The following is a 23134-nucleotide window of genomic DNA, read 5'->3' on the forward strand; positions in this document are numbered from 1 at the left end:
CGATAAACTTGCGCCACCCCACGGCCCTTACACGTCAGTTAGCAAGGATTGTGACGGTGAGTATGCGTGCGATGCTGTCACACAATTGTGTGTGTGTAGAGGAGACACCCCTCTCTGTCTGACCGTGTGACACTGTGCCGTCTAAGAGGCCTGCAGAGATACAGCCAGCGCTCAGCTCTTATCTTTCTCTACTGCTGATAACAGCTCCCTCTGTATTTTCTCTTATCTTACTCCTCCCTCTCTCTCTCGCTCCCTCTCTCCTCTGTCGTCTTTAACCCTGCTTGCTCTGGGTGCTCCCTCTGTCACACATGCACTGCCACCTCTCCTCTCTTCTCTACACCTTGCCCCTCCCCTCTCTCTCTTTTCTTCTCAATTCAATTTTAATTTAAGGGCTTTGTTGGCATGGGAAACATATGCTAACATTGCCAATAAAATAAACAAAAGTGAAATAAACAATAAAAATTTACAGTAAACATTACACTCACAACATTACACTCTCTCTCTCTCTCTGTAGATAATGAGTTTCTCTCTCGCTCTCTCTCTCTGTAGATAGTAATGAGTGTCTCTCTCTGTCTTTGTACAGTGCCTTGCAAAAGTATTCATCCCCCTTGGCATTTTTCCTATTTTGTTGCATTACAACCTGTAATTTAAATTGATTTTTATTCAGATTTCATGTAATGGACAAACACAAAATAGTCCAAATTGGTGAAGTGAAATGGAAAAAATAACTTGTTTCAAAAAATTCTAAAAAATAAATAATGGAAAAGTGGTGCGTGCATATGTATTCACCCCCTTTGCTATGAAGCCCCTAAATAAGATCTGGTGCAACCAATTACCTTCAGAAGTCACATAATTAGTTAAATAAAGTCAACCTGTGTGCAATCTAAGTGTCACATGATCTGTCACATGATCTTAGTGTATATACACCTGTTCTGAAAGGCCCCAGAGTCTGCAACACCACTAAGCAAGGGGCACCACCAAGCAACCGGCACCATGAAGACCAAGGAGCTCTCCAAACAGGTCAGGGACAAAGTTGTGGATAAGTACAGATCAGGGTTGAGTTATAAAAAAAGATCTGAAACTTTGAACATCCCACGGAGCACCATTAAATCCATAATAAAAAAATTGAAAGAATATTGCATCACAACAAACCTGCCAAGAGAGGGCCGCCCACCAAAACTCACGGACCAGGCAAGGAGGGCATTAATCAGAAAGGCAACAAAGAGACCAAAGATAACCCTGAAGGAGCTGCAAAGCTCCACAGCGGAGATTGGAGGATCTGTCCATAGGACCACTTTAAGCCGTACACTCCACAGAGCTGGGCTTTATGGACGAGTGGCCAGAAAAAAGCCATTGCTTAAAGAAAAAAATAAGCAAACATGTTCGCCAAAAGGCATGTGGGAGACACCCCAAACATATGGAAGAAGGTACTCTGGTCAGATGAGACTAAAATTGAGCTTTTTGGCCATCAAGGAAAACGCTATGTCTGGCGCAAACCCAACACCTCTCATCACCCCGAGAACACCATCCCCAAAGTGAAGCATGGTGGTGGCAGCCTAATGCTGTGTGGATGTTTTTCATCGGCAGGGACTGGGAAACTGGTCAGAATTGAAGGAATGATGGATGGCGCTAAATACAGGGAAATTCTTGAGGGAAACCTGTTTCAGTCTTTCAGAGATTTGAGACTGGGACGGAGGTTCAGCTTCCATCAGGACAATGACCCTAAGCATACTGCTAAAGCAACACTCGAGAAGTTTAAGGGGAAACATTGAAATGTCTTGGAATGGCCTAGTCAAAGCCCAGACCTCAATCCAATTGAGAATCTGTGGTATGACTTAAAGATTGCTGTACACCAGCGGAACCCATCCAACTTGAAGGAGCTGGAGCAGTTTTGCCTTGAAGAATGGGCAAAAATCCCAGTGGCTAGATGTGCCAAGCTTATAGAGACATGCAGTGAGGGGGAAAAAGTATTTGATCCCCTGCTGATTTTGTACGTTTGCCCACTGACAAAGACATGATCAGTCTATAATTTTTATGGTAGGTTTATTTTAACAGTGAGAGACAGAATGACAACAAAAAAATCCAGAAAAACGCATGTCAAAAATGTTATAAATTGATTTGCATTTTAATGAGGGAAGTAAGTATTTGACCCCTCTGCAAAACATGACTTGGTACTTGGTGGCAAAACCCTTGTTGGCAATCACAGAGGTCAGACGTTTCTTGTAGTTTGCCACCAGGTTTGCACACATCTCAGGAGGGATTTTGTCCCACTTCTCTTTGCAGATCTTCTCCAAGTCATTAAGGTTTCGAGGCTGACGTTTGGCAACTCGAACCTTCAGCGCCCTCCACAGATTTTCTATGGGATTAAGGTCTGGAGACTGGCTAGGCCACTCCAGGACCTTAATGTGCTTCTTCTTGAGCCACTCCTTTGTTGCGTTGGCCGTGTGTTTTGGGTCATTGTCATGCTGGAATATCCATCCACGACCCATTTTCAATGCTCTGGCTGAAGGAAGGAGGTTCTCCATTTTGGTCTCATCTGACCACAACACTTTCACCCAGTTCTCCTCTGATTCATTCAGATGTTCATTGGCAAACTTCAGACAGGCCTGTATATGTGCTTTCTTGAGCAGGGGGACCTTGCGGGCGCTGCAGGATTTCAGTCCTTCACGGCGTAGTGTGTTACCAATTGTTTTCTTGGTGACTATGGTCCCAGCTGCCTTGAGATCATTGACGAGATCCTCCCGTGTAGTTCTGGGCTGATTCCTCACTGTTCTCATGATCATAGCAACTCCACGAGGTGAGATCTTGCATGGAGCCCCAGGCCGAGGGAGATTGACAGTTCTTTTGTGTTTCTTCCATTTGCGAATAATCTCACCAACTGTTGTCACCTTCTCACCAAGCTGCTTGGCGATGGTCTTGTAGCCCATTCCAGCCTTGTGTAGGTCTACAATATTGTCTCTGACATCCTTGGAGAGCTCTTTGGTCTTGGCTATGGTGGAGAGTTTGGAATCTGATTGATTGATTGATTGCTTCTGTGGACAGGTGTCTTTTATACAGGTAACAAACTGAGATTAGGAGCACTCCCTTTAAGAGTGTGGTCCTAATCTCAGCTCGTTACCTGTATAAAAGAAACCTGGGAGCCAGAAATCTTTCTGATTGAGAGGGGGTCAAATACTTATTTCCCTCATTAAAATGCAAATCAATTTATAACATTTTTGACATGCGTTTTTCTGTATTTTTTTGTTTGTTATTCTGTCTCTCACTGTTCAAATAAACCTACCATTAAAATTATAGACTGATCATTTCTTTGTCAGTGGGCAAACGTACAAAATCAGCAGGGGATCAAATACTTTTTCCCCTCACTGTACCCCAAGAGACTTGCAGCTGTAATTGCTGCAAAAGGTGGCTCTACAAAGTATTGACTTTGGGGGGGGTGAATAGTTATGCACGCTCAAGTTTTCTTTTTTTTTTGGTCTTATTTATTGTTTGTTTCACCCAAAAAATTATTTTGCATCTTCAAAGTGGTAAGCATGTTGTGTAAATCAAATGAAACAAACCCCCACCAAAATCCATTTTAATTCCAGGTTGTAAGGCAACAAAATAGGAAAAATGCCAAGGGGGGTGAATACTTTCGCAAGCCACTGTATATCGTAACGCGTCTCTCTCTCTCTCCCTCTGTTTTTCTCTCTCTCTCTCTGTCTCTGTGTAGATAGTAATGAGTTTCTCTCTCTCTCAATTCAATTTCAATTTAAGGGCTTTATTGGCATGGGAAACATATGATTACATTGCCAAAGCAAGTGAAATAGATAAACAAAAGTGAAATAGAAAATTAACAGTAAACAATGTCATTATGTCTATATACAGTGTTATAATGATGTGCAAATAGTTAAAGTACAAAAAGGAAAATAAATAAACATAAATATATGTTGTATTTACAATGGAGTTCTAGTTTGCTCTGTTTTTTTGTTAATTCTTTCCAATGTGTCAAGTAATTATCTTTTTGTCTTCTCATGATTTGGTTGGGTCTAATTGTGTTGCTGCCCTGGGGCTCTGTGGGGTCTGTTTGTGTTTGTGAACAGAGCCCCAGGACCAGCTTACTTAGGCGACTCTTCTCCAGGTTCATCTCTCTGTAGGTGATGGCTTTGTTATGGAAGGTTTGGGAATCGCTTCCTTTTAGGTGGTTGTAGAATTTAACAGCGCTTTTCTGGATTTTGATAATTAGCGGGTATCGGCCTAATTCTGCTCTGCATGCATTATTTAGTGTTTTGCGTTGTACACTGAGGGTATTTTTTGCAGAGTTCTGCATGCAGAGTCTCAATTTGGTGTTTGTCCCATTTTGTGAATTCTTGGTTGGTGAGTGGACCCCAACCTCACAACCATAAAGGGCAATGGGTTCTAGAACTGATTCAAGTATTTTTAGCCAGATCCTAGTTGGTATGTCAAATGTTATGTTCCTTTTGATGGCATAGAAGGCCCTTCTTGCCTTGTCTCAGATCGTTAACAGCTTTGTGGTAGTTACCTGTGGTGCCGATGTTTAGGCCGAGGTATGTATCGTTTTTTGTGTGCTCTAGGGCAACGGTGTCTAGATGGAATTTGTATTTGTGGTCCTGGCAACTGGACCTTTTTTGGAACACCATTATTTTTGTCTTACTGAGATGTACTGTCAGGGCCCAGGTCTGACAGAATCTGTGCAGAAGATCTAGGTGCTGCTGTAGGCCCTCCTTGGTTGGGGACAGAAGCACCAGATCATCAGCAAACAGTAGACATTTGATTTCAGATTCTAGTAGGGTGAGGCCGGATGCTGCAGACTGTTGTAGTGCCCTCGCCAATTCGTTGATATACATGTTGAAGTGGGTGGGGCTTAAGCTGCATCCCTTCTCTCTCTCACTTTACTCACTCCCCTCCCCCCTCCCCTCTCCCCCCTCCCCCTCCCTCCAGGTTCATGCCGGAGCCCAACCTGCCTCCTCTGATGGTGTACGAGTCATGCTCTACAGCCCCCCCTGGTGTTGCCCCCAGCCAGGTCGTGGTTCTGGATGAGGTGAGGGAGAGGCTGCCGGAGCTGCCCAGCGTCAGGAGGCAGAGGCTGGTGGAGACCTACGGCATCCTCCCCGAACACAGCTTCACTCTGGTGGTGAGTGACCACTACAGTATGTAGGTGTGTCTGTTAATGTACAACTGAGCAAGTGAATTATAGTAATGGTAGGTAGGTTTCTCTCTCCATCTCTCTTTCTTATTCTATCTTCCTGTCTGTCTCTCTCCCTCCCACTTTCTGGCACTCGTTTCTGCTCCCCTTCTCTCACCCTCTTCCTTTATCTCTCCATTTTACTCTCCCTCACAAACCCTCACTGTCTCTCAATGTAATAACTACCCAAAGTAACCTATTCTTGCTTAGCCAGTTACCCTGTCTGCACTTCTGTCTCTGTCCAGCAGGGCGCAGTAGACTGTTGTGTGTGTGCACATACAGTATTATTGAGTGTGTTCCATTGGGTCTCCTGTTGTAGAATGAGGACGGGCTGATGGACTACTTTGAGGCCGTCGCCAGGGAGACCAAGGCTGGGCCAAGAAAGGTGATTGGCTGGGTGATGAACGAGCTGCAGGGCCTCCTCCATCAACAGAACCTGAGTGTCAGCCAGAGGTGAGAAACACTCTTTGTTGTCGTCCTCTTCCTCTGTGTCCTACTCTAGCCTCATTCAATCTCTTTCTCCTCTCCTCCACCTCACCCCTATCATTTCTTCCTCTACATCCTTAATCTTGTTTGACCATCTTCTTCCTCCTCCCCCTTTCCTCCTATCACGTTTTCTGTCCTCCACTTCCTCCTCCTTCTCCTTTTTGTCCTACTCTTTCAGTCTTGCGTTGACTTCAAACCCCATGTTGTAGATCTTATCTCAGGATCCACTATCTTGGCTAGATTGAGGCCTGAAATCACTTACAGACTGGAAGCATCATTTATGTGTTTCTTTCCCCGATAAGTTTCCTATCTATCTTCATGTTGGTACCTTCTGTTATTACTATGGCAGTCGGTAAATGTGACTAGAGAATATATCTGGGGAATAAGCTGAAAGTGTTTTGAGTTTACTGTTTTTATCCTACACTCCACTGTTCTAAGACTGTGAACAAACAGAGTAAAGGATGTGTTTGTTTTATGTCTTTATCTGAGAACTAGTGGATGGGTTGGTGTTTGTGTGCCTTTGTCAACATCCACTCTCACTTTTTTCAAATGACTATGTGTGGATTCATGTTTTTGTTTGTTTCGCCACATTTCCATTCATAACTTAGTCAGTGTGTGACTGTGTGTCCCTGGTGCGATGCTCTGCTGTGTGTCTGACTCAGTGAATGGAGACAGCACTGATGATCATGTACCCTCTAGGTGGTACTGGGCTGTCACAGAGAGGGACAGGGCTAAATAGCCTCTCATTATAAGCACAGTGACTCCGGGGTAGATAGACACCATCACACTGTCACACAGGAGAGGATAGACTGGGCCTAATGACATCTCCTGTGCTTTATCTCTCTCTCTCTCTCTCCCCCGACCTCTCTCATATCTGTCTCTCCCGCTCTCAGTCCGATCTCTCCTCAAGCTCTAGCCCAGCTACTGAATCTCCAGGAGAATGGACAAATCTCTTCTTCTGTCGCCAAGCAGGTGAGAGATAAGACAATGGCATAACATCCAAAACATTTAATGCAAAGTCCATATGTGTTACAACACTGAGTGTACAAAACATTATGAACACCTGCTCTTTCCATGACATAGACTGACCAGGTGAAAGCTATGATCCTTTATTGATGTCACTTGTTAAATCCAATTCAATCAGTGTAGATGAAGGGGAGGAGACAGGTTAAAGAAGGATTTCAGAGGGTGAATGGGCAAGACAACCGATTTTAAATGCCGTTAAACGGGGTATGGTAGTAGGTGCCAGGCGCACCGGTTTGTGTCAAGATCTGCAAAGCTGCTAGGTTTTTCACACTCAACAGTTTCCCATGTGTATCAAGAATGATCCACCACCAAAAAGACATCCAGCCAACTTGGCACAACTGTGGGAAGCATTGGAGTCAACATGGGCCAGCATCCCTATGGAACTCTTTCGACACCTTGTAGAGTCCATGCCCGACGAATTGTGGCTGTTGCGCAACTCAATATTAGGAAGGTGTCCTTAATGTTTTGTTTACTCAGTGTATATGTATACTTTTCGATTGGGGTTTAACCTGAGTGTTTCGTTGCTCCATACAGGTGTTCCAGGAGCTGTGGAAGACCCCAGGTAAAACGGCCCAGCAGATCGTCAAGGAGCAGGACCTGGGGATGGTCAACGACAGCACAGAGATCCACAGGATTTGCCAGAAGGTGGTAGACTCACACCCAGACCAGGTGAGACCTCCCTGGGCAAGAGCTGCCACAATGACCCCCCCCCCCCCCCCCCCCCCTCCGCAGCACATAGTAAAAACACAATGAACACAACAATAAATATTCACAACACAATATATACAGCAATATGTAGACAGGAAGTAGTAGACCTCTAAAGCAGTCATGAATAGAGTCGTTCCATACCTTACAGTACTACAACTTATTGAGAAAGCTGATAGCTGCTATGAGGGAAGCAACAGAAATTAATCTAATGGGATGCTGGGGGTCCTTCCGAATCAAATTCTATTGGTCACATACACATATTTAGCAGATGGTATTGTGGGTGTAGCAAAATGCTGGTGTTCCTAGCTCCAACAGTGCAGTAGTATCTAACAATTCACAACAATACACACATCTAAAAGTAAAAGAATGGAATTAAGAAATATATAAATATTAGGACGAGCGATGTCGGAGTGGCATTAACTAAAATACAGTAAAATAGAATACAGTACAGTTGAAGTCGGAAGTTTACATACACCTTAGCCAAATACATTTAAACTCAGTTTTTCCACAATTCCTGACATTTAATCCTAGTAAAAATGCCCTGTCTTAAGTCAGTTAGGATCACCACTTTATTTTAAGAATGTGAAATGTCAGAATAATAGTAGAGAGAATGGACACAGAATGGATTTATTTCAGCTTTTATTTCTTTCATCACATTCCCAGTGGGTCAGAAGTTTACATACACTCAATTAGTATTTGGTTGCATTGCCTTCAAATTGTTTAACTTGGGTCAAATGTTTCAGGTAGCCTTCCACAAGCTTCCCACAATAAATTGGGTGAATTTTGGCCCATTTCTCCTGACAGAGCTGGTGTAACTGAGTCAGGTTTCTAGGCCTCCTTGCTCGCACACGCTTTTTCAGTTCTGCCCACACATTTTCTATAGGATTGAGGTCAGGGCTTTGTGATGGCCACTCAATACCTTGACTTTGTTGTCCTTAAGCCATTTTGCCACAACTTTGGAAGTATGCTTGGGGTCATTGTGCATTTGGAAGACCCATTTGTGACCAAGCTTTAACTTCCTGACTGATGTCTTGAGATGTTGCTTCAATATATCCACATAATTTTCCTTCCTCATGTTGCCATCTATTTTGTGAAGTGCACCAGTCCCTCCTGCAGCAAAGCACCCCCACAGCATGATGCTGCCACCCCCGTGCTTCACGGTTGGGATGGTGTTCTTCGGCTTGCAAGCCAACCCCTTTTTCCTCCAAACATAACGATGGTCATTATGGCCAAACAGTTCTATTTTTGTTTCATCAGACCAGAGGACATTTCTCCAAAAAGTACGATCTTTGTCCCCATGTGCAGTTGCAAACCGTAGACTGGCTTTTTTATGGTGGTTTTGGAGCAGTGGCTTCTTCCTTGCTGAGTGGCCTTTCAGGTTATGTCGATTTATAGGACTCGTTTTACTATGGATATAGATACTTTTGTACCTGTTTCCTCCAGCATCTTCACAAGGTCCTTTGATGTTGTTCTGGGATTGATTTGCACTTTTCGCACCAAAGTACGTTCATCTCTAGGAAACAGAACGCGTCTCCTTCCTGAGCGGTATGACGGCTGCGTGGTCCCATGGTGTTTATACTTGCATACTATTGTTTGTACAGATGAACGTGGTACCTTCAGGCGTCCCAAGGATGAACCAGACTTGTGGAGGTCTACAATTTTTTTTCTGAGGTCTTGGCTGATTTCTTTGGATTTTCCCATGATGTCAAGCAAAGAGGCACTGAGTTTGAAATACATCCACAGGTACACCTCCAATTGACTCAAATGATGTCAATTAGCCTATCAGAAGCTTCTAAAGCCATGACATCATTTTCTGGAATTTTCCAAGCTGTTTAAAGGCACAGTCAACTTAGTGTATGTACACTTCTGACCCACTGGAATTGTGATACAGTGAATTATAAATGAAATAATCTGTCTGTAAATAAATAATTGTTGGAAAAATTACTTGTGTCATGCACAAAGTAGATGTCCTAACCGACTTGCCAAAACTATAGTTTGTTAACAAGAAATTTGTGGAGTGGTTGAAAAACGAGTTTTAATGACTCCAACCTAAGTGTATGTAAACTTCCGACTTCAACTGTATATACATATGAAATGAGTAAAGCAGTATGTAAACATTGTTAAAGTGACTAGTGTTCCATTATTAAAGTGACCAGTGATTCCATGTCTATGTTTATAGGGCAGCAGCCTCGATGGTGCAGGGTTGAGTAACCGGGTGGTAGCCGGCTAGTGATGGCTATTTAACAGTCTGATGGACTTGAGATATAAGCTATTTTTCAGTCTCTCTGTCCCAGCTTTGATGCACCTGTACTGACCTCGCCTTCTGGATGGTAGCGGGGTGAACAGGCCGTGGCTCGGGTGGTTGATGTCCTTGATTATCTTTTTGGCCTTCCTGTGACATCGGGTGCTGTAGGTGTCCTGGAGGGCAGGCAGTGTGCAACCGGTGATGCGTTGGGCAGACCGCACCACCCTCTGGAGAGCCCTGCGGTTGCGGGCAGTGCAGTTGCCGTACCAGGCGGTGATACGGCCCGACAGGATGCTCTCAATTGTGCATCTGTAAAAGTTTGTGAGGGTCTTAGGGGCCAAGCCGAATTTATTTAGCCTCCTGAGGTTGAAGAGGCGCTGTTGCACCTTCTTCACCACACTGTCTGTGTGGGTGGACCATTTCAGATTGTCAGTGATGTGTACAGTACCAGTCAAAAGTTTGGACACACCTACTCATTCCAGGGTTTTTCTTTATTTTTACTATTTTCTACATTGTAGAATAATAGTGAAGACATCAAAACTATGAAATAACACATATGGAATCATGTAGTAACCAAAAAAGTGTTAAACAAATCAAAATATATATATTCTTCAAAGTAGCCACCCTTTGCCTTGATGACAGCTTTGCACACTCTTGGCATTCTCCAACCAGCTTCACCTGGAATGCTTTTCCAACAGTTCCCACATACGTGGTCCTCTAAAGCTCAGCTGGTAGAGCACGGCGCTTGTAACGCCAAGGTAGTGGGTTCGATCCCCGGGACCACCCATACACAAAAAAAAATATGCACGCATGACTGTAAGTCGCTTTGGATAAAAGCGTCTGCTAAATGGCATATTATTATTATATTATTATATGCTGAGCACTTGTTGGCTTCTTTTCCTTCACTCTGTGGTCCAACTCATCCCAAACCATCTCAATTGGGGTGAAGTCGGGTGATTGTGGAGGCCAGGTCATCTGATGCAGCACTCCATCACTCTCCTTCTTGGTCAAATAGCCCTTACACAGCCTGGAGATGTGTTTTGGGTCATTGTCCTGTTGAATAAGAAATGATAGTCCCACTAAGCGCAAACCAGATGGGATGGCGAATCGCTGCAGAATGCTGTGGTAGCCATGCTGGTTAAGTGTGCCTTGAATTCTAAATACATCACCGACAGTGTCACCAGCAAAGCAACCCCACACCATCACACCTCCTCCTCCATGCATCACGGTGGGAAACACACATGCGGAGATCATCCGTTCACCTACTCTGCGTCTCACAAAGACACGGCGGTTGGAACCAAAAATCACAAATCTGGACTCATCAGATCAATGGACAGATTTCCACCGGTCTAATGTCCATTGCTCATGTTTCTTGGCCCAAGCAAGTCTCTTCTTCTTATTGGTGTCCTTTAGTAGTGGTTTCTTTGCAGCAATTCAACCATGAAGGCCTGATTCACACAGTCTCCTCTGAACAGTTGATGTTGAGACTTGTCTGTTACTTTAACTCTATGAAGCATTTATTTGGGCTGCAATCTGAGGTGCAGTTAATCCTCTGAAGCAGAGGTAACTCTGGGTCTTCCTTTCCTGTGGCGGTCCTCATGAGTGCCGGTTTCATCATAGTGCTTGATGGTTTTTGCGACTGCACTTGAAGAAACTTTCAAAGTTCTTGAAATGTTCCGTATTGACTGACCTTCACATCTTAAAGTAATGATGGACTGCCTTTCTCTTTGCTTATTTGATCTGTTCTTGCCATAATATGGACTTAGCCCTATTTGGTAAAAGACCATCTTCTGTATACCACCCCTACCTTGTCACAACACAACTGATTGCCTCAAACGCATTAAGAAGAAAATAAATTCCACAAATTAACTTTTAACAAGGCACACCTGTTAATTGAAATGCATTCCAGGTGACTACCTCATGAAGCTGGTTGAGAGAATGCCAAGTGTGTGCAAAGCTGTCATCAAGGCAAAGGGTGGCTACTTTGAAGAATCTAAAATATATTTTGATTAGTTTAACACTGTTTTGGTTACTACATGATTCCATATGTGTTATTTCATAGTTTTGATGTCTTCACTATTATTCTACAATGTAGAAAATAATAAAAAATAAAGAAAAACCATGGAATGAGTAGGTGTTCTAAAACTTTTGACTAGTACTGGAACAGGTTATTTTCCTGGCACCACTCCTCCAGGGCCCTCACCTCCTCCCTGTAGGCTGTCTCGTCATTGTTGGTATTCAGACCTACTACTGTTGTGTCGTCTGCAAACTTGATGATTGAGTTGGAGGCGTACGTGGCCACGCAGTCATGGGTGAACAGGGAGTACAGGAGGGGGCTGAGCACGCACCCTTCTGGTGCCGCTGTGTTGAGGATCAGCAAAGTGGAGGTGTTGTTTCCTACCTTCACCACCTGGGGGCGACCCGTCAGGAAGTCCAGGACCCAGTTGCACAGGGCAGGGTTCAGACCCAGGGCCCCGAGCTTAATGATGAGCTTGGAGGGTACTATGGTGTTGAAGGCTGAGCTGTAGTCACTAGAAGCACAAGCATTTCACTACACTCGCAATAACATCTGCTAACCATGTGTATGTGACCAATACATTTGATTTGATTTTTGAACAGCATTCTTACATAGGTATTCCTCTTGTCTTGTCCAGAATGGATTGCGCCTTGCGTATGACTCGTGTCTGATACGAGTACACTCTATATTGCCAAGCTATGTTGTGTTCTGATCTTGTTTAGCTTTCATGACATGCTCATCGACTTTTTGCTAGGAGCCAGTCTTGTTCCTGTTGAATGATCAATAAATGAAATGCAAACTTAAGTATTTGTTACTTACGCTGCTGTTACTGTTCCCCCTACAGGTCCAAGCCATCCGCGGTGGGAACAAGAAGGTTCTGAACAAGCTCATGGGTCTGGTCCAGAAGGAGACTAAAGGCAGGGCTGACCCAGTCCTGGTACGGGCCATCCTGGAGGAGAAGACCTCCTGAGGGCTAACTAACACTGTCTATGGCCACTTTGACTGCCTCAACCTTTATATGCCTGGTGGAATATCAAACTGGTCCAAGAGGCAGCAAACATGACATCCTTATGGCTTCATCATAGTTATCATGTCCTCTGGTCAAGAGGATTATTGTTGCTAAATCAACTGTCTGTCATGTTGTCTTCTGGCACCGTAACCACCTTTAAGTTGTTGCGGTTGTATTGTAACTTTATGTGTACAAAAGGTCATAAATATATTATAATTCTCATTCGGAGTGTGCACTCTTATCCCCTCCCAAACACACACTTCATCTAAAACTGTCAAGTGAATGGGATGGCATACACATCCTCCATGATAATCACACTTTAAGCAGAGACATTCCGGAATCTGATTGCAGTTTGGAACACTCTGAACCCGCCAATGGCAGATCACAGCTAATAAAGGTATGGCCCATTACCAGGCGGTTTGGGAGTCGTCCCAGAATTCATCTAGCTGTTTTTTATCACTGTCGTCTGGCAGCACTGGAATGAATCGGGAGAGCAATGGAGGACAGAAGTACTATATGCAATGTATCACCTCCTGATACTCCCTCTAAAATGGATCGGATTAGGAATGATTTAGAGTTCAGTGTTCAGTCAGAGGGGAGAGAGGAAGTAGTCATGAGGAGTAAGCGCCACCTTGTGGCTGTCAAGTGAAGGAGATACATACTGTAACCTGCAATACTGAGACATATTGGCGTTTTCTCTATCCTTTAACATTCTGTGCTTGGCTCTCTAGAGTTAGGCATCTCTTTACATTCAGATGGCTTGAATATTGGGTTTTGTCAAATCACGGTAATTCAGTACTGGCTGGCTGTGTGCATGTGAGTTCTTGTAATGTAGGTGTTTGCCTCCCATTCATCCCCCTTTGTTTATATTGAATGCCGTATGTAGTGACCTATATAAGAGGTATTGTACATAACACAATTGGACTTCTTGATAAAGAAAATACAGAGTTTTGTGGCTGGCTTCTGTTTGAGTGCCTGTGAAGATGACCTAGTTTTGAACAGAAGCTGGGTCACTGGATGAAAGGCTGTCAGAAGCCCTGTTTATACCTGCTGTTAATATTCGTCCTGATCTTGTCCGTTTTACACTTGGATCTGATCACAATGAGTCATTTTAATCGTCTAAAAAAATGTGGGCACAATCAAAATTGGACAAGATCAGGACAAAGGCTGCATGTTAGAACCAGGTATAAACAGGGCTAGAGAGGGGATTGTTTACTAAATGAGGCAAGTGGAGTCCACTGAACAAACCATCCAAAACACAACCACCTCTGGGCGAAAGAAGAGGAAGGAAAAATGTGTTTTCCCTGTGCTTTGCATCTTACTTTACCTTTGCCGAGGTAAAGCGAAAATATACATTTTGTCTTCCTCTTCTTTCGCCCAGAGGTGGTTGTGTTTTGGATGGTTTGTGCAGCGGACTCCACTTGCCTCATTTAGTAAACAATCCCCTCTCTAGCCCTGTTTATACCTGGTTCTAACATGCAGCCTTTGTCCTGATCTTGTCCAATTTTGATTGTGCCCACATTTTTTGTTTGGTAGTGAAGCTGTCAAAACACATGCCATAATATTTGTTTATCTGTTCTTCAATAAAAACGTATTATAGAGAAAGAATACACTAATACGTGTTTTCATTGGACAAGAAATGTCTTTATTAAAATAATCATGCCTTGGAGCCTCTGACTTCAATGACAAACAGAAGAATATACACTGGAGTAACCTGACAAGGTCTTGGTCATCACTGACATCTAAAATGGATGCTAATAGTTGTAGGAAGGGAGAAACTGACTACTTCTTTTTGGAATGAAACCTCTATGCAACTGAAGAGAACTGTGCCTCTAAATTTGGTTGAAATAAATGTGCTCCACACAACATTCTACTACAAGAAAATATGGATGGAGTATATAACCAAATTTAGCAATGGCAAGAAATTATGGGTTCCATAACTGTCCATCGGCCCAGTTCGTGGACTAGTTCAAGCAGACCGTGGTATTTTTGCCTTTGCAGCTGCATCCACATTCATCCCCTGGGTAATGTTCATTAGGACGCACCGTAGGAAAAAGTTTTGCAACAGAAAACAAAAAAAGAGCATTTCTATTTGGATAAGCTCTGTTTTGTGCCTACTGAACATGACCATGCTTAGCCCAGAGTAGACGCTGTAGGCAACAAGAGGAAATTCTATCAAAATTCAGGCACCAATGTGTAGGTAGTTCTGCCCTAACACACCAATTTAATAGGGACAGGCATTGTAACAAAATACCTCCTTGGTTGAAATCAAAACCTTAAAATTCAAAGTCAATTAAAATCAAAGCAATTTATTTGTTGCTAATGGTAGACCGTGTCTTAGCCTGGAATTCAAACTTAAACAATGGTGAAATTGAGCATTTCAGCTTGGATTTCAGGCTACCCATGTCTTCCTCTGCTGTGTGAGAGTTGGCCAACACTCAATGCTAAAATGAATATGCCCAATCATCAATGAACCAACCAACAGTGATGTATTCCAATCTTCCCAAACATACAAGAAACATGCATTCCCTAATACAAAGCACAGCAATGAGAAGACAGAACAACTGAAGTTACAACTTCTGTGAAAAAATATGGCAATAGAACCTCTCTCTACAAAACAGTTACATTATTGTGACATTAAGTACATTATGTATTAAATACCCATCCCCATTAGAAAACAAAACACAATAAAGTACTCTTATACCTCAAATATCAATAATGATTTGCATAGTGTGCTGTTTCTTTGAAAATGTTTTTACAAGAATATACATACAGTACTAAAATAAGGCTAAGACATTGAGGGCTTCCCAAATGGCCCCAGTACCCCATTTAGTGCACTACATTTGACCATTTCAGTAGTCAAAAGTAGTGCACTACATAGGAAATAAGGTGCCGTTTTGGACACAAACATTGAGTGCATCACCCTGATATGGAAAGCTCCTTTTAGAGTGATTTCATTATAAATAATGTGCATTCAGTGGACAGGAACTGGTGCACCATGGGAAATGGAGTTAACTGCAGTATTGAGAATTGACGTCAGAGGTGGTCCTCTGTAGCTCAGCTGGTAGAGCACGGCGCTTGTAACGCCAAGGTAGTGGGTTCGATCCCCGGGACCACCCATACACAAAAAAATTTATGCACGCATGACTGTAAGTCGCTTTGGATAAAAGCGTCTGCTAAATGGCATATTATTATTAAGTCCCCAGTGTCCTTAAGTACACCCCTAAATTGAAAAAGCAACTTCTAACTTGAATATCTAATGTGCATTGAAAACATAATAACATAATTAAAATGTCTATTGAACAAAGAAGGTCTTTGATTTAGCGTCAAGGAAACTTGTTTTGTACAGTGACCTTGATAGAAGTCTAAATTACTAGGCCTCTCCTTTGAAAAACAATGACCACCAGATACATAACATTAGTGAATGACATGGTGTACAACAACTCTTAAAGTAAGTATGAGATGAATGTGATTCCCACTAGCATCCCACTTTGACACAAACACGCTAACCCGTAGAGTTTATTGTGCTGCTGCTAGTGTACTCGGTACTGGTACCTAGCGTTTATAGCCAAGTTAGCGTTACTCATTGTGTATTTATTATTACACTATTTTCTTTCTCTCTGCGTTGATGGGAAGGACCCGTAAGTAAGCATTTCACTGTTAGTCTACACCTGTCGTTTACGGAGCACGTGACGAATAAAATGTGATTTGTTTAGTGATGAATACGCCGCAGGGAGACATCCTGAAAAATAGGCTCCTGATTGTATCCAGTACAGCATGCAATCCCAGGGTGTCGACATGGCACCACCGTAAGGCCACGTATAAGTAAGTCCCCATTGTATGGTGGCCATCACTACAATACAACTAGAGCTGGTCACTGGAGAGGCTGTTGCAACCAGAGCAGTACACTGATGTTTATGAATGCAATATTGTATGTCTAAAAGCCTAAAGGGACAGATTATGTATCCTTTGTGTATCATTGATTTCCCATTGTTCCGTTCAGCCTGTTCCATTCTATTCAGTCTTTGGTTGATTAGCCCCAAACTTCCATTTCAGCATTCTTATTGGTTGGTGCAGGGCTTCCACCAAAGGCTTAAAGTAGGTCAGTTATTATAAATCACATGACCTGCTCCTTGGATGTGACATAGGCCTATGCATACAACTCTCTGAGGGCGGAGCCATATACATATGAGTCTATCAGCGGCAAATGCATAAAATGGGTGAGATATTCCTGTAAGTTATGTGTTACTGTACATCAGAGCCCACCGTTTTTACATATTGGTTTGGAAAAATATATTAGCCTCAAATATATATATAACCCTATTTAAAAACTACCTCAGGGAGCGAGATTAAAGACGATTGAATCAATCCAAGAGGTATCGTCTTCTTCATCAAGTAGTGCTGGAAAATATGAACAATTTTCATAGAGTATTTTTTTTTTACGTTTAAAATGACCCGAGTGGACACAACAGGTCAGGGACAGACACTCACTCCTTCCCTGTGAGACAATATTACCATAATATTATTAAAACATAATAACGTTATTATAACATTATTACAATGTTATTATATCGTTACTCCTCCATAGGGACGTGCGATAGTATGGAGTGCTCCTGTGCAATAGCCGCCAGTTCTTTGAGGAACTCTGTGAAGAGGACGGTAGCGAAGACCTCGGTCCTGGCCAGGGAAATGGTCTTGGGCTGGGGAGGAGGAGAGCTCTTCATCATCCTTCCTGCCTCCAGGGGGGAACATTCACTGCTGTCTCCACTGTTTGTATCTGTAGAGGATAAGCACATAGAGAGGGAAAAAAAATAAACAGTAGTAAGTAACATTTAACTGCAGTTGGACGTTGTAGCAAGCTCATGTTAGCCCACTTGAAAGAAGAAATTCTCCCTTTTATATCAGTCTCATTTTCCTTTTTAAACCTCATGCAATCTCATACCAATACATTCCTTGCCCAGAGAGAAAGTTATCAGATAAAATGGAGGGGAGAAACCATTGGGAATGCAGTAGACTAGACAAGTATGAGATGAAGAACATCAGGAGGACCTGAGTTGTTTCTCCATTGCTGCAGTGCTTCATGCCCACAACAAGACCAAGCTGAATATATTCTCTAAGTCCTCGAGGAACCAAACACAACACAAATTAAGCACAGATACAGTTTTAATCTTTCAGTGGTGCTTCATTGCATTGCAGCGATTAGAAAACAGTGTTATTGCATGGCTAATTACTGGTCTTCTGATCTAGGATATTGCCTCAAATCCTCTGGAAGCTTTGCCTATATCTATTCTCATCTCAATGACCTGGCTATCTATGTCTATAAGCTACAAAACAGACCTAAATTACATTCTAATGATGATCATAGGATAGCTCACAATAAGTTCAACATTGAACAACGTCTCTTCAAACAAAACATTTCTACTACCAGTAAGTAACAGTCCACAGTTATACAGTTGTTATAAACACTTTATGTATCCTTGCAGGGAAGCCATCACGTTAGCTTCAGAACATCTTTACTAACATGAAACTGGATATGTAGTAAAGAGCATTATGGGTACAGTAGTCAATCAAGTCTCACCTTGACCCTTGAGTGAACTCTCCCTGGCCAGGAGGCAGTGCTGGGCGGAGGTGATCAGCTCTGGGAAGTCCTTCTTGGTCGAGGCCTGCTGCTCTATCTGGTTCTTAAGGGAGGCTAGTACCTGATATGGAAACACATACATAGTAACATCAGTAGAACATCAGACAGTAATTGAACAGTAGGCATTGTTAAGGGAAATACAGTGTCTTCAGAAAGTATTCACACTTTTTCCAAATTTTGTTGTGTTACAAAGTGGGATTAAAATTGATTTCATTGTAATTTTTAGTCAACGATCTACACAAAATACTCTAATGTCAAAGTGGAAGAAAAATTTTAACATTTATTAACAAAAATATGAAAAATAAAACACTAATACATCTTGATTAGATAAGTATTCACCCACTGAGACAATACATGTTAAAAACACTTTTGGCAGCAAATACAGTTAGAAGTCTTTCTGGGTAAGTCTAAGAGTTTTGCACATCTGAATTGTACAATATTTGCCCATTATTTAAAAAAATATTCAAGCTCTGTCAAGTTGGTTGTTGATCATTGCTAGAAAGCCATTTTCAAGTCTTGCCATAGATTTTCAAACCGATTTAAAGTTAAAACTGTAACTCGGCCACTCAGGAACATTCAATGTCGTCTTGGTAAGCAACTCCAGTGTAGATTTTGCCTTGTGTTTTTTTTTTATTGTCCTGCTGAAAGGTGAATTAGTCTCCCAGTGTCTGTTGGAAAGCAGACTGAACCAGGTTTTCCTCTAGGATTTTGCCTATGCTTAGCTGTATTCCGTTTATTTTTATCCTAAAAAACTCCCTAGTCCTTGCAGATGACAAGCATACCCATAACATGATGCAGCCACCCCCATGCTTGAAAATATGAAGAGTGGTACTCAGTCGAATTTGCCCCAAACATAACGCTTTGTATTCAGGACAAAATGTTCCTTTCTTTGCCACATTTTTTGCAGTATAACTTAAGTGTCTTGTTGCAAACAGAATGCATGTTTTGGAATATGTTTTATTCTGTACAAGGTTCTTTCTTTTTACTCTGTCATTTAGGTTAGTATTGTGGAGTAACAACAATGTTGTTGATCTATCCTCAGCCTTCTCATATCACAACCATTAAACTCTGTTACTGTTTTAAAATCACCATTGGCCTCATTGTGAAATCACTGAGCAGTTTCCTTCCTCTTCGGCAACTGAGTTAGGAAGGACACCTGTAGTTTTGTAGTGACTGGGTATATTGATACACCATCCAAAGCCTAATTAATAACGTCACCATGCTCAATGGGATATTCAGCGTCTGCTTTTTTGATCTACCAATCAATGGCCTTCTTTGCGAGGCATTGAAAAACCTCCCTGGTCTTTGAATCTGTGCTTGAAATTTATTACTCGATTGAGGGACCTTACAGATAATTGTATGTTTGGGGTAGTCATTCAAAAATCATGTTAACCACTATTATTGAACACAGAATGAGTCCATGCAACTTATTATGTGATTTGTTAAGCACATTTATACTCCTGAACTTATTTAGGCTTGCCATAACAAAGGGGTTGAATACTTATTGACTCAATACAGCTTTTAAATTTTTATTAATTTTGAAAATGTTCTACTAATAAAATTCCACTTTTATGGGGTATTTTGTGTAGATCAGTGACACAAAATCTCAATTTAATCCATTTTAAATTCAGGCTGTAACGCATCAAAATGTGGAAAAAGTAAAGGGGTGTGAAGACTTTACTGCCAGAGCACGGAGAGTACAGGATAAATATTTTATCAAAGCTACAATGAGTTAGTCTCGTTCGACTATCCTGATCTCGCGAGCTTACATTGAAACAAGATGGTGGATCAATGAGGTAACCATGCTTAATTACGTTGTTTTTTTTGCACACAGGAAACATTTTATTGGTCTATTGAGAAAAATGAATCCAATCATTGCATTTCCACAGCGCAAGATGCCTTATCAAAGAAAGTTTACATTTGTTTTGACTGAATTAAGCCAATACGCTTTACGTATTCGATGCCAAGAGTATTGATACAGTGGGGAGAACAAGTATTTGATACACTACCGATTTTGCAGGTTTTCCTACTTACAAAGCATGTAGAGGTCTGTAATTTTTATCATAGGTACACTTCAACTGTGAGAGACGGAATCTAAAACAAAAATCCAGAAAATCACATTGTATGATTTTTAAGTAATTAATTTGCATTTTATTGCATGACATAAGTATTTGATCACCTACCAACCAGTAAGAATTCCGGCTCTCACAGACCTGTTAGTTTTTCTTTAAGAAGCCCTCCTGTTCTCCACTCATTGCCTGTATTAACTGCGCCTGTTTGAACTCGTTACCTGTATAAAAGACACCTGTCCACACACTCAATCAAACAGACACCAACCTCTCCACAATGGCCAAGACCAGAGAGCTGTGTAAGGACATCAGGGATAAAATTGTAGACCTGCACAAGGCTGGGATGGGCTACAGGACAATAGGCAAGCAGCTTGGTGAGAAGGCAACAACTGTTGGTGCAATTATTAGAAAATGGAAGAAGTTCAAGATTACGGTCAATCACCCTCGGTCTGGGGCTCCATGCAAGATCTCACTTCGTGGGGCATCAATGATCATGAGGAAGGTGAGGGATCAGCCCAGAACTACACGGCAGGACCTGGTCAATGACCTGAAGAGAGCTGGGACCACAGTCTCAAAGAAAACCATTAGTAACACACTACGCCGTCATGGATTAAAATCCTGCAGCGCACGCAAGGTCCCCCTGCTCAAGCCAGCGCATGTCCAGGCCCGTCTGAAGTTTGCCAATTAACATCTGGATGATCCAGAGGAGGAATGGGAGAAGGTCATGTGGCTAGATCTTGGCCAACAACCTCCTTCCCTCAGTAAGAGCATTGAAGATGGGTCGTGGCTGGGTCTTCCAGCATGACAACGACCCGAAACACACAGCCAGGGCAACTAAGGAGTAGCTCCGTAAGAAGCATCTCAAGGTCCTGGAGTGGCCTAGCCAGTCTCCAGACCTGAACCCAATAGAACATCTTTGGAGGGAGCTGAAGGATCTGGAGAAGGTCTGTATGGAGGAGTGGGCCAAAATCCCTGCTGCAGTGTGTGCAAACCTGGTCAAGACCTACAGGAAACGTATGATCTCTGTAATTGCAAACAAAGGTTTCTGTACCAAATATTAAGTTCTGCTTTTCTGATGTATCAAATACTTATGCAATAAAATGCAAATTAATTACTTAAAAATCATACAATGTGATTTTCTGGATTTTTGTTTTAGATTCCGTCTCTCACAGTTGAAGTGTACCTATGATACAAATTACAGACCTCTACATGCTTTGTAAGTAGGAAAACCTGCAAAATCGGCAGTGTATCAAATACTTGTTCTCCCCACTGTATACACACTATCAGGTGTAAAACGGGTAGCTTTTGCATAAAAGCATCTCACATGATTGAAAACAAAACCAGAGCCATAAACCAGACAAAACAAGGACATTAAACAAGACAGGACACACTGATGATGAGAGAACCAAACCGCATTCATCTCCATGACAAACAATCCAGCTCTTTTAATCTGGACCCTAATGAAAATGAAGTACCCAGTGTTTGTACATCAACAACTTGCCTTCCCCTTTCATCCCCATCCAAACATTCCCTTTAATGCGAGGTTTCAAACGGCCCCATTCCATTTTGATTTACTTGTTTACACATCCTCTATTCAATTATGCATGAATCAGCCAGCAGCAGAGAGAAACACAGTGTTAACGTCTCACTAGAGACTTGTTTCACAGCCATTATGAACTCTGTTTTCATTGACACATTAAGTGTACGCTCGCAGATAGCCTGCGTCTCAAATGGCACCCTATCCCCTAGCGTCTCAAATGACACCCTATCCCCTAATATAGAGCACCACTTTTGACCAGGGTCCATAAGACTCTGGTTAAAAGTAGTGCATTATATAGGGGATAAGGTGCCATTTGGGACGTAACCATAGTATTCATAACCTCCTCTCTAACTAATACTATTCATAACGGATCCCTCCTCTCTAACTTCTAACAGGTTGTCTGGTTGTTTCATGAGTCTCCAGAGGTTTAAACAGCTCAGAGCGCTGATGGAGAAAAGCAAACAGTGTTTTTTTGGATGTTTTTACACCTCTAATGCTTACTAAATGGAACTGAGTGAAATGTTTACTGAGAGACTTGTGTCACTCTTTTGAGTAGGAGTGCATTGCAGTGTCTATGATGAGTATCTTAACAGTAGGACTGTGTTTCAGACAGACTGAAAGTGACAGAATTATTGGAATCTAGGAGCGGGATCGGACACTTGGCTGGTGACAGTCACAGTCACACACACACACACACACTCTCTGTACCTGATAGAGTGAGCGTACGCTGGGCTGGAACACCATGTTGGTGTTGAGGAGGAAGGATTGCAGCAGAGGCTGGGGGTAGGCAGCCAGCTGGGCCAGTATACCAGTCAGCAGGAGGTTGACATGGAGAGAGTTATCCAGCATGTTCTCCAGACGGGACAACAGCACACTGACAAATGGCCCTACAGGGAGAGAGAAAGAGAGTCTTTACTCAGACTGTCAAACCTGGTTAAAGATCAAGAATAAGCCTTCAAGTAAGACAGATAAAACTTCAATCTACACAGGAAGAGAGAAAGATTCTTTACTCAGACTGTCAAACCTGGTTAAAGATCAAGAATAAGCCTTCAAGTAAGACAGATAAAACTTCAATCTACACAGGAAGAGAGAAAGATTCTTTACTCAGACTGTCAAACCTGGTTAAAGATCAAGAATAAGCCTTCAAGTAAGACAGATAAAACTTCAATCTACACAGGAAGAGAGAGAGAACCAAGGCTAAGAGCCACCACGTT

The 23134-nt window shown here is 42.3% G+C and overlaps 3 protein-coding genes across 4 annotated transcripts in view; 2 read left to right on the forward strand and 1 right to left on the reverse strand.

Moving 5' to 3' along the window:
* Positions 1 to 13735, forward strand: part of LOC311110072 (glutamyl-tRNA(Gln) amidotransferase subunit B, mitochondrial-like) — a 31611-nt gene extending 17876 nt beyond the window's left edge. The window contains exons 9-13 of the mRNA XM_084188628.1: positions 4939 to 5131; positions 5502 to 5635; positions 6562 to 6640; positions 7229 to 7363; positions 12509 to 13735. Of these exons, the coding sequence (XP_084044754.1) occupies positions 4939 to 5131; positions 5502 to 5635; positions 6562 to 6640; positions 7229 to 7363; positions 12509 to 12634 (667 nt within the window). The 3' untranslated portion in view covers positions 12635 to 13735. The remainder of the gene's footprint in view (positions 1 to 4938; positions 5132 to 5501; positions 5636 to 6561; positions 6641 to 7228; positions 7364 to 12508) is intronic.
* Positions 1 to 23134, forward strand: part of tmem154 (transmembrane protein 154) — a 633868-nt gene that overhangs the window by 572912 nt on the left and 37822 nt on the right. The gene's annotated exons all lie outside the window — the stretch shown is intronic.
* Positions 14300 to 23134, reverse strand: part of fhip1aa (FHF complex subunit HOOK interacting protein 1Aa) — a 44100-nt gene continuing 35265 nt past the window's right edge. The window contains exons 12-14 of the mRNA XM_084188629.1: positions 22629 to 22807; positions 18252 to 18372; positions 14300 to 17450 (exon numbers count right to left, since the gene is read on the reverse strand). Coding sequence (XP_084044755.1) covers positions 17248 to 17450; positions 18252 to 18372; positions 22629 to 22807 — 503 coding nt within the window. The 3' untranslated portion in view covers positions 14300 to 17247. The remainder of the gene's footprint in view (positions 17451 to 18251; positions 18373 to 22628; positions 22808 to 23134) is intronic.

Source organism: Coregonus lavaretus, assembly GCF_964263955.1.
Source record: "Coregonus lavaretus genome assembly, contig: SUPER_35_unloc_1, whole genome shotgun sequence".
Lineage (NCBI taxonomy): Eukaryota > Metazoa > Chordata > Actinopteri > Salmoniformes > Salmonidae > Coregonus > Coregonus lavaretus.